The sequence below is a fragment of the Protopterus annectens genome, chromosome 8.part0 (genome assembly GCF_019279795.1).
Source record: "Protopterus annectens isolate FY-2018-M chromosome 8.part0, PAN1.0, whole genome shotgun sequence".
NCBI classification, from domain to species: Eukaryota; Metazoa; Chordata; order Ceratodontiformes; family Protopteridae; genus Protopterus; species Protopterus annectens.
This window is the reverse complement of record NC_056741.1, coordinates 323,277,579-323,290,324: the sequence shown is the minus strand read 5'-3', so window position 1 is coordinate 323,290,324 and position 12,746 is coordinate 323,277,579. Positions and strand designations below refer to the sequence as shown.

At 37.1% G+C, this 12,746-nt stretch overlaps 1 protein-coding gene across 1 annotated transcript in view; it reads left to right on the top strand.

Moving 5' to 3' along the window:
• Positions 1-12,746, top strand: part of PTPN13 (protein tyrosine phosphatase non-receptor type 13) — a 1,949,788-nt gene that overhangs the window by 135,293 nt on the left and 1,801,749 nt on the right. The window contains exon 4 of the mRNA XM_044079819.1: positions 11,816-12,001. Coding sequence (XP_043935754.1) covers positions 11,816-12,001 — 186 coding nt within the window. The remainder of the gene's footprint in view (positions 1-11,815; positions 12,002-12,746) is intronic.

Below are 12,746 nucleotides of genomic sequence, written 5' to 3'. Positions count from 1 at the left end.
ATAGTCCATGGGGCCTCCTGTCTGATCTCGTCTGTCAATTCAATATTGCAAATAAGAAAGGGTTCAGAGCTGATTCTTGATGTAATCCCATCTCCACCTTAAACGTATCTGTCACTCCCACTGCAGACTTCACTACTGTCACACTACCCTCGTACATATCCTGTACCACTCTTACATACTTCTGTGCTACTCCTAACTTCCTCATGCAATACCACAACTCCTCTCTAGGCACCCTATCATATGCTTTCTCCAAGTCCACAAAGACACAATGCAACTCCTTCTGACCTTCTCTATAGTTCTCCATTAATACTCTCAGAGCAAGCATTGCATCTGTAGTGCTCCTTCCTGGCATGAAACCATACTGCTGATCACTAATCATCACCTCCCCTCTTAACCTAGCTTCCACCACTCTTTCCTGTAACTTCAAGCTGTGACTGATCAGTTTTATCCCTCTGTAGTTACTACAGCTCTGCACATCACCCTTATTCCTAAAAGTAGGTACCAAAACACTTTTTCTCCACTCTTCAGGCATCCTCTGACTTTCCAAGATTTCATTAAATAATCTGGTTAAAAACTCCACTGACATTTCTCCTAAGCACCTCCATGCTTCCACTGATATGTCATCAGGACCAACAGCCTTTCCATTCTTCATCCTCTTCATAGCTGTTCGTACTTCCTCCTTGCTAATCTGTTTCACTTCCTGATTCACTATCCCCACATCATTGAACCTTCTCTCTCTCATTCTCTTCATTCATCAGCCCCTCAAAGTTGTGTCATTGACACAACTTGTAAGAGATGAAAATATTTTCAATTATATTGCAACAAATAATATACTAATATAATAATTAAAATGTGACAGTAAATATGCCTTTGAGAAATTCTAATAACTCTGTATCATTTGAACTATGACATAAAAGACAAGAGTTTAGTTAGAAAATACAAATATGGTTTAACTGACAATGGGAGACTAAAATATCATATTAATAAAGGGGTATAGATAAGAAAGAATGGACCTGGCTTGGGGTTGGAACATTTAGTTGAATCTTAAAATAGCGAATACCTCTTCATCGAACACCTTTTTAGCAATCAAATGGAGTTTTCAGCAAATTTTTCCCAGGGCAAGGCAATGGTTGGGCAGTATCTGGAATTTGCCCTTTTCCACACAGTAGTGCAATCTCGGACTTGGTATATTTAGTTAAGGAGAGTGTGGGGGTGCAGCTGTCCACATCGGGGGGGGTGTAGCCCCCCACCTGGGTAAGTGTTAAGTTTTATTATTTTCTACTTGGTTACTAGTGTGGCCTACCATTGCCTTGCTTGTCGATCGGTAGCTTTGCTAAATAGGTGTTTGATGAAGAGGTGTTCACTATTTTAAGATTCAGTGAAATGTCATAGATCCCCTGGCTTGATAAGGAGCACACCAGTTTGGAACAGACTTTTTTTGCTCCCCAAATTAAAGTTGGGGGTAATCAGATTAGGGGATTCCATCATTAATTATCAGATATTTTAGGATTTGTCATCATCAAGGGTAAGAGATCTTCTCCATAGTCCCAAGTAACGGGAGACAGCCAGGATAGTGGAATAGGGAACTATGGATAAGTCTCACTATATTTAGAATAAGTAAAAATACCTGGCTAATATGAATAAGATGATTTAGTAAAGTAAATAATTAAAGACTAAAATTAGAACAGCAAGAAATAATTATAAAACTGAATTAAGTTGTGGTGCATTGAATAAAAATGTCTTTCTACAGATATATAAACTCATTAAATACTGATAGATCAATTACAAATACTGTTATAAAAATGTGGTGAAATGTGATCCATGGTTAATTGCAAATTAGTTTAATAATTTTTTTTTTGTTAAACTGTAATAGAAAATGTTGGTATCATTCAGACATCAACTAACAATACCTGTACAAGGAGAGCACCCAACCTCTTCTGTAAATATGATATCTAATTATTCGGCAAAAGTTAAAGCCTCATCCATAGGACTAAATATAATTCCTGGTGTATTGATATTGAACTTGAGTGATATAAGCACCACCATTCTAGATAAGCTGTTTCATGAGTTACTAAAAAAATGGATCTGCACCTGACTCGCAGAATACCTCTCATATAACACCAATAAACAAGAAGGGAAGAAGGATTCATTACAAAATTATAGGCCCATTAGTTTAATCTTTATACTTGGTAAGTGTTTTGAGAGATGCTTAATAGAATTAACAAATGATATTGGTACATACCTCTCTGCTATTTATATTGAACATCATCAGTTTTGAAAAGGGAGATCAACACTGAATAATTTGGCTAGCATTTATAGAAGCATTACAGTTGGGTTTACTACCAGGTGTTATATTTTTGGACCTCTCAAAATATTTTGAAAAGTTAACATTTTCTGTAATATGCAGTTGTTTAAACAAAGTAATGTGAAATGCTTTGTAACAAGATGGATAATGGAATGGTTAATAAATAGAACACAACGTGTAAAATTCAGAAGCACATTGTCTGAGCTTTTACCTGTCTGTTGTGGAGTTCCTGAAAATTCTATGCTAGGATCTGTACTCTTTAATATGGTATTTGCTACTATTCCAAAGATCAAATATTTCTGCTTGATAAATAGACTCATGATTGTAATATAGGTTTCATATTGCAAAATGAAAGAGATTATGAGGCCTTGAGAGCATATATGCAACTACTGGCTAATTGGACTACTTTTGTTGGAGTGTAATGCTATGTATATTTCCAGTAGAATGGTAAAAAATAGTATATATTTATCTTCTGCCACACTAGTGGAAATATATCAGTATAAGGTTTTAAGAATTGTGATTACTTCAAAAATTTCCTTTACAAATCATGCAAGGTCAGTTTGCTTTAGAGCGATGAAAAAATGGGCTATATTTTAAGATAATAAAAACAAGAGATAAGACCTGTTTGTTTGAGTATTTATATAAGGCCCGTTTTAGAATATGACAAAGTGTTTTGTGTGTATAATCAAGGACAACTACACATTTTAGAATATGTACAGAGAAAATTCACTAAAATAATTATTTCAGTTAAGGATCTTGATTATGAGAGTAGATGTAAAATTGTATTCTGTTTGTTACAGACATATTCAGGGAAGGCTTGTAGCTGCATATATTTCTCATGACCCAGTTTTGAGAGCTATATTTAATATGGGTATTACCTCTAAGAACAGGAATTTAAGACATAATAACATGAATTTTAATGCTCAAATATGTAAATCCAAACTTAACTTTTGCACTAATAGAATGGCTATATTATGGAATAATATACGATTATCCAGTAGTTTAACTGTGTTTAAGAAGTCACTTGATAATTGCATGGGTGGTAAAGTATACAAGTGATTTGCAAAGCAATCTGTTTTCCTTGTTGGCCTTTTGACCTGAACGCCGTGTAAGCTGTTATGAACTTATGAACTACGTGGTACTTTGTCAAAAATGTTGGGGGAGCAAATTATTGCAACTTACGGAATTATTCTTTTCAGTTGGGATATAAAAGTGAATTGTCTTGACATTGTAAAGCCCTAGTAAATTGAAGGATTTTAGCTGTGACAGAAGCAATTACTAGAAAAAATGGGAAAAAAGATAAACCAATTTTAACAGAATTATTGAATGCTGTAAAGGAGATAAAATAATTGCAGGTAGAATCTTTAGAAAGGGGAAGGAGCAAACTACATAGATATAAATGTAACTTGTGGGAACAATACCTTCAGAGTAACATTCAAGAGGAATACTGAAATTTCAGGAAAAGCAGGACTTCAGCAATCCGAGCAATGTTAAATTGAATATTATGCAATGACTGGCCATTAGCATTCAAAAAGTAGCACGCTGATTGGTCAGCCTAACCAGCATGCCCATTGTAAATCCGAGCATATACCAATGGAAAAAGGTCCATTCGCCCGGACTTTTTTCCATTAATGTATGCAATAAAAATGTACTTTTCTTTCATTTTTTTTTAAAACTCACAAAACTGGAGAGCCAAACAAACGAGAGAGATGGCATGGAGAAAAATAAAAGGATAATCAGGTACATTCTGCAAAATGAAAGAAACGTACCTGATTATCCTTTTCTCTGTCCCATCTCTCCTGTACGTTAAAAGCCTCCCGGTTCCTTTTTTTTTTAGTTAAAAAAAATGCAACAGAGATTTACACAGCACTGGTGTACTGCATAAGCGTGGGAACACAAGTCCCTTACGCATGCACAGTACATCAGCAATGGCCCAGGATGCCAAGGAAAAAGTGGAAGAGCACCACAGCTCCGTTATACAAATACATTATTTAAGAAAAGTAAGTAATTGTTTTTTAAAATAATGTCAGTGTATAACAGCAGTAACTGATGACGTGGGTGCGGTATATTGAAGATTTACCCACAGTGAAGTCCATGTGATTAAACCACACCAACTGTGGATAAATCTTCAATGTACCAGACCCATGTCATCAGTTATTGCTGTAATAATTAAGAAATAAACTATATATGTACAGTGCATGAAAGGGAATAAATCAGTCCATATAGGTTTGCTTTCTAGAACTGTGAGAGTATACCTATGTCACTGTGTAATATGGGATGGTTATAAAGATGTTTAAAAAGTGTAAGGCAATTTACATATGTTCTAGTCAGAATGACTGCTTGATTCAGCCACCGAAAGATGAAAACCAGTATTCAAACCATTGTAGATGACTTCTTCTCTAGGCTTGTTAAGTCAGTGGAAATATTTCCTGACAGACCAGAGATCACTCCATGCTGTTCTTCCAAGGAAGAACTGTGGAGCTTCCTTGTCTTTTACCAGCTCTGGGATTCCCAGGATTTACATTCTCATCAATTCTCATGGTATGCAGCACCAGACTGCACATGAGGAACTCCTGTGTCATTTGAAGACTTTAAGGATCCTGGACTACTTATACTAGCCTTAAAAGAAGAATAGCAGTAGTTGTTGATTGTAAAACAAAATCCAGGGAAGCTGTGTATCCACCAGACCCATCCATCCACAACCCCTTTTTCCCCATTTTTGCCCATTGGGTCAGGGTGTCACTTCAACAGTGACAGTCATCTATAGCCAAGGTTCACATGACAAAATTAAACAAAGAATACCTCCAGACTGGAATGGGTATGAATTTGGTTGGGAGGGTGGCCTAATGGTTAAGGTGTTTGCCTTACAAACACAAGGTGCAGGGTTTGAGTCTCACAAAGGATAATTAGGCTTAAAAATAAATGGCTGGGCAGTTAACTTAGTTAGCAACCTATGAACTATGAACTATGAACTAATTTAGGATGGGTACAGATACTCAGAACATGGCTTCCAGATGTTATGTTGATATTAAAAGCTGATGTATCTCATGATAGTCATGCTGACCAAATAAAATGCAGAAAATGAATGAATAAGTAAATAACATAACTCTGTCTAAACCTAAACCCTTGGACTTGTATCAGAGTAGATGACACTGCAACACTGTGGTATGTAAACATGTAGGGACTGGGCCACTTCTACCTCCTTTACGGATGTGAGTGTGCAGTTGGAGGGCCTGACAGTAAATGGGACTAAATCTGTAGGCCTTCATCCTTCCCCTAGCACAGAATACCCAGACAAGACTTAATCAGCAAACAAAAGGCGCCAGTGCAGAAGTGAATGCTGCACAGGTAATAAGTGCGAAAAGTCAGTAACAAATTTATCAGCCTTCCTGGAAAACACTTGGGTAGAAAATTATGAGAAGTCACATTTCCTTAACCGTGAATTAAAAACAAGGCCATTGAATGCTTTCCCTTCCACCCTTCTCATCCAGAGAGCTCTGTGAAAATAAAGGCTGAATAAATCTGATTCTCATAGATTGGTTTCACATACAGTAGTGGACAGTCATTAAGGCTCTTAGATGAAGCGTATTTTTAAATTTAATGGGAATAAGCCAGAGGCAAATATCCCATCTTCTGTCCGGATATCTGCAGCATGAAAATGGCTCCTGGTAGGGCATGAGGTTACCTCCTATGCCTTGGCTGTCAGCAGGTGAGTGTAATCTGCAGCATCTTTAATTTTTTTGTGCTACTGAAATGCATGGTCATTTGTTTCATCTAGTGTGTATGTCATTTTCTTGACAGAGAAAGAGCAACAACTAGTGTTTCTTGTCTTTTTGTTTTATATTTTTTAGATGCTGTATATAATTTTTATTATGATTTTTTATTGGTGCAGTATATTCCATACATGTGCAGTTCTGACAGGTGAAACATATAATCTTGGCAATAATGAACTTTTACCTATCATAATCTCATCACTGCAGTATCTTCCCCCATACATGTAAACATTTAACCAGCAGTACATTTTCCTTTATAGTGATTCCTTCCTTTCCCTTTTGGTAATATCCTTAGCCATAGAGATTACATACTAGTGAATTTTGAAAGTGTGTTGAGTTGGTGAGTCCTTTAACTGTATATTGGGATTTTGTTTCACCCTGGTAACCATCTGTATCTTAGTGAAAAAATAATTTAGCAATATGTTTCACCCCCATGCCTACCACCCATCATGCTTTCCCTTATATGGCTAAACCCATTCGTCTCCACACTAGTGACATACTCAGAACAGTATGATAGGAACCTTCCAGAGGAAGTCGTAATCCATGGAGCAGTGAGGGTTCTTTGTGCTCCTGCTTGCATCCAAGTCTTGAGCCCAGGACCCTGTTATACTAGAGTCAAAGTATTCATAGGTTCATAGGTTGGTACTAGGCTATCAGCCCTAGGGCCTATACAAGCCTAGCCGTAACAATTCCCTGGCTATTTCTTCCCACACTATTTACTTCCCTGGACCCCTGTCTGGCAGGGCGACTGACGTGATCCCCGGGGTGAATTTCCTTTCTCCCATCCAATCATCAAGGTTCCTTTTGAAGAGGGCCAAAGAGGCACTCTGCTTGACATGTATGGACAATCTATTCCAGAGTCTGGGGAGTCTCTGGGTCAGGAACCTATCCCTCCAGCATGTTTTGTTTATTGTGATGACAAGGTTTAGATCCCTGGAGCATGTGGCTCTGAGGGATTTGGATTTCTTTAAGTGAAGCTGGAGTTTTTTAAGGCTGTCAGCGTAGGGCATCTGCTTTAGGCCTGTGATTCTTTTAGTGAGGTATTTCTGCAGCCTATCCAGTTGTTGCAGATGTCTTGAGAGGTACATACCAAACGGGGCGTTGTATTCTGTAATGGGTCTAATGAGGGATGAGTACAGTGGGACAATGACCTCCTTTTTTCTGGATGAAAAGCCCTTAGTGATGAGGTGTGCCACATGGAAGGATTTCCTGACTGTTGTGGCGATGTGGTTATCGAAGGTGAGACCACTGTCCACCTGTTTCCCCAAGTCTCTTATCACACTTTCGGTGTTTAGTGTACACAAAATGGTAATTCACGGATACATGTTTTTTCCCAAAGGGGATAACTATACATTTATTGGCAATGAGCTTGAGCCCATGGCTCTGGCACCAAGCATCTGTTTCTGTAAGGCCCTTTTGTAGAGTATCCACATCATTTGGGGATTCAGTAATGGCTCCCAGTTTGCAGTCATCTGCAAACTTTGTTAGCCAGAGTCCCTTAGTGTTGGCCTGTACTTCAGAGAAGTAGATGCCAAACAAGAGCGGTCCCAGGACTGAACCCTGAGGTACTCCACTTGCCACTTGTCTGGAGCTGGATTTGGAGTCGGCTACTTTTACAGTCCAGTCCTTCCACTCCTTCCCTGCAGGGCGCACATATTATTTCCACTACTCCAGTAAGCCTGGCAAGCTCTCTATAGACTGGGGCCTTATTAGCAACCGATCTTAATTGTCCCTGGGAAGGGAACTACATGGTGCATGACCCGCCCCCTGAATCTTTAAATTATCTAGGATATAAGCATTGAGGCATTTCTGGAAGTCCTAACCTTGCCCTTGATGGTGACATGCATGCTTGCTTCACTGCTGGGTGTACATATACACACTGCCTCTTATGTGCAGATGAGGATTTCCATCGGTGGCTTACGTCGTTCCAAGTACTAAGACTGACATTCCATGCTTGTGCGCCTTTTCCTTTAACACTGCAGAGGAAGAGCTGACCAGGAACCACCTTACACTCCCTCCCTCCAGACAATAGCCACACCATTCTTATGTCCATTTCATGCTTTAGCTACTACATGAACTGTCGTTGTCTGGGTCACAGTCTTGGCTTTATCACTTTGTGACACAGAGCCAGGGAGTCTTTAATGAAAATAAAATGTAACATCTACCTCTGCTTCCTTCTTTGTAGTGGTTGATATCAGTGTACTCTGCCATGCCTTGTTTGTGTCTTATGTATTTCAGACCACTTGCATGTAGGTTCCTACCCATTTCTTGTGGTTTTCTTGTGCTTCAAGCATCTCCTTTCCTTTAATGCACCCCCTTACCTTGTCAGCTTGCCTCTACCTTGATTGTACTATGTTCATTGAACTATTCACTGTTGCAGTCATCACGGATCCTATTACATGATTGCAGACACATTTTATCGAATACGTCTTGATCAGACATAAAAGAACGAAAAGGCAAAATAGCAAAGCAGCATTTAAGCGAATTCTTTCCCTGGGAAAGAATTCCTTGGCCGCTTCCGTTACTTTGCCATTTTCGGCACTGTAGTGCGATCTCGGAGTTGGTATATTTAAGTAGTGGGGTGTGGGGGGCACAGCTCCCCACTTTATGTAATGTTTTAAAGTTTTATTTTTATTTTTTATTTATTATTTTTTTTGGAACAGCGATTTTTTTCCCTTGGAGGTTTCGACATTGTAAGTTTTCGCTTACATGGGGTAGATTAATCATTGTTCGCTTTTTTGAGCATTCAGTGATGTAATATAGACCTGACTTGGGGCATGTCCAGCCCACAGGTAGCCTAACAACTGTCCTGTTGTCCAGAGCTGTACCTTGTCCTAAAGCTTCAGTTGACTCCCTCCCCCTGCCATGCATTGGCATTGTTGGTACAAGAGCGACATTGGCCAAAACTGTCTTTAGATCTTTCTTGCCGCACAGTTTGTTACTGGTGCATGACTTCAGCATTATCTGTTTATCAGATGATCTTCTTCCAGAGGAAAGATAAGCACCCCACCCTACAGCTTTATATAAATATATATATATATATATATATATATATATATATATATATATATATATCTTTTTTTTTTTAATAAGGTTATTGATAGTCTCATGTCTGATAGTGTTCTAATTCAGGTTTTCTTGTTAAAATGCATAAAAATATTGACTGTAGGAAGCAGATTTCCCACTAAGTTTATCACTACCTTTGTCTCTTTTGCCCTGACCCAGAGCACAGTGTGGATGCTTGTCCAAATTTGTGGGTAGTCAAGAGAAGAGCACTTTTCCCTCCTAGCCTTTTGACATGTTCGTGTAATACAGCTTATCCATATCAGGTAATAGGCATAGAATAAATTCAGACATTTTCTGCAGGTATATATCAGTGGTGCTGGTTTGATATAGTCCCCATGTCTTCCCATGTTTGTTTGCATTTGTACCTAGCTGAGCTAGTTTGGGAGGTAATACAGTGGTTGCATTACTAAGGAGGTCTAGCTAGCTATTCTGGCAATCAGTGCCATCCCGTAATTTGGTGACTCTCCAACTTTAAGTCAAGGAGCAAAAAAAAGTGTGTTCCTAACTGGTGTTCTCCTTATCAAGCAAAGTCTATTCTTTCCTATCTATATGCCTCAGCTCAGGAGTTGTAGTGCAAAGAAAAAAATGGTCTTCTGTCTTTTAAGCTGCAGTAAACTGATTACTATATTTTTAACAAGGAGATGCTGCAGTTTATGCCACACAAAAGAGTATAAAGCTCTTTAGTTATGAATGCTGGTAAAGTACTTAAGAGCCCTTCTTTTTTTTTTTCCTCAAATTTTTTTTTTATTTTTCAAATACATTTGAATGAATTCCATATAGATAACATCTTAAAAAACTGTACACTATTTACATTAGCCTGACACTATGACAGATCTTAATGTATGCATTTGTTTTATAAGTATGTCCAATCCATTATCAGAGTGTCTGATCAATTATTGTATAGTGTCAATCAACAATAAGACTTTTCCCCAAGGGTAGTTGATAAATGGCTTTGGATAAATTCTTTAATTTTAATTTCTAATAATGCTGTGGTCTTCAGTAGAATGTAGAAGTCTTCCAGAGTTGGTATTGTGTTGTATTCCATCTTCTTGTTATGCACTTCCTTGAAATTGCAAGTATAGTCAATACTAGAAACATGTTTGACCTATTCAAATGAGGACCTTTGTTCACATTTAATAATACAAGAGTTTTAGTTAAATAAAATGATTCATTTAATAAAGTTTGTAGAAAGTTATTAATACCATTCCAAAATGGCTTAATTTTAACACAATAAAAAATGTGGTTCCAGTCTGCATTGTGTATTTGCTCATATCTCCAACATATTCCTTTTATGGAAGAACTAATTTTACTGATTCTGTCTGTAGTTAAAAATGATCTGTGCAAGCAAGTCCAATTAAAAACTTTTCAGTATTGTGTAAAGGATGAATATATTATCGATAATAAGGTATTTGTTTTAATATCTTCAGTTAACTGTATGAGTGTCCTTTTGTTAAATATTTCCAATATGAGATTTTGGGTGTTGTTTTTTAGTTTATCAATATTTTGTAAAATTTTGAAGTACTGTTTCCATGTCAAAGTCATTATATATGATTTTATATATGTATTTCGTAAATTTAGGTATTTCTTTAAATGAAGAATTGATATTCTTCTTAAATCTTGTGAATATGATAGAGTACTCTGTAAAGTTAGCCAGTCCTGATGTGGAATTTTGTATGTTGTTTTATTACTTGCATATCTAAAACTTTTACTACTTTGATACATTGGAGCCAATAAAAAAATCCTTTCTGTTCCCAGGAATTAATTATCCCAATAATTAATAATTTCTCTCTATATTTCATGTGAAAAGTTCTTTGTGAGTATAAATGGTGTTAAAAGATCAAACCAGATTTTTAAATCTATATTTGCATTAATAATTTTCCTAAATGAGTCAATGAGTCAATGTAATAATTAATCATACGAGTTTTAGTGGGTTTATTTATGTTATATTGCATACTAATACATAATATCTGCCATGGCAAATTGTTTTTATCTGTTATTTGAATTTTGTTTTGTAAGTCAAATTCATTTATTGATATTACAGTTAGTAATTCTTTTAAGACCCCTTGTCATTTGCTGATTGCATCTCCTAGCACTTTGGTGCCCAGGCCAGCTGCAGCCTTCATCCCACCCACCTATCCTGCTCAATACAGTTTCAGTGGTACATCTTTGTGGTGCATGTAGTTACTTTTGATGTGGGAGGGTATGTATTTATGGTTGGGAAGATAGGATAGAGTGTTGTAAGGATGTGGGATGTCTGTTTTGAAACAGGTTTTCATTTTCTTACTTGATGATAGATAAATAAATGTGCATAAAGATAAGTATTTACATATGGTCTTATTTTCAGTAATTGTTTCTTTGTCTGAAAACCTATAAAATGCATGCTGTTATGATAGTGTCTGGAAAACATTTAAAATGCAATGGCATTGTCTTCAAAATTGCAGAAAAAACAGAGTAGCATTGTGCCTATGTTAATTGCAGATTTTCCGTAGTATTAAATAAGTGATTCCTCAATGAAGAGGGTTGGAAATGCACAGAGTTTTAATTTAACAGTTAAAACCCTGAAGTTGAAGTATGTGTAATCAGTGGAAGATAATTTTCTTTATGCTTGTAAGTATCGTAAGCGTATTACTTGTTTGTGAAGTGTTCACTATTTTTTATAATTTGTTTACAGCCAATTAAACTTGGAGATCACCTTAACAGTGTACTGTTGGGCATGTGTGAGGATTTTCCGTACTCTCGAGTATCTGTGCGAACTATTCTGGATGCTTGCAGTGCCCACATCAGAAACAGCAACTGTGCCCCATCATTTTCGTACATCAGGAAACTGGTGAAATTGGTACTAGGTAGCCTTACAAAGGTATGCATTTTACGAAAGGTGTCTGCATTGATTATTTTCTGGTTAAGATGCGTCCTTCTGCTGCTGGTTTTCATCACTTGTGCTGTTCTTAGGTTTGGACTTGGGCATATATTTATTCTGCTTCTTTTTTGGCAATGTAAGTATGCCATAGCTGCTATGACCCTGACACTTTCTTTCCTCAAGTAAAGCTTTAACTGTGCTACTGCCTGCATGTGACATTATTACCATTCCAGTAGACTGTGGTAGTCAACAGTTTGGTGTGACAGGCCACTTATACTGGCAATTAATTCTTACCAGGCCATTTATATTAATAATTAATTCTTCCATGGACCTCTTTATGCTGTAGACAGGAAGGTGCATATGGCAGACAGTATATTACATTACAGTTCAAAATGAACTACCAAAAAGGCACACCTCTGCACAATTATTATATTAAATATATCTTAAAGTAAATCACTTTTGTATTTACTCAGCAGATCTGATCCCATGAAAAGACCAGTGTCATTTAGTTTTGCACAAGTTACCCACATTTGTAACATGCCTGGTGTAAGACACTAGTCCTGACTGGAATCCTCCTTTCACTTTAATAATGTTTAGATACATAGAAAATGTAACTGACCTCAATAATAGTTTCAAAAAGCTGATATCTTTCCATGAGAATTTAGTATACATCAGCATGGGATGAGATTCTCAACAGTCCTGCGTACTTTGCTGAGGATGGCCTGCAGCTCTCATTTCAAGACTT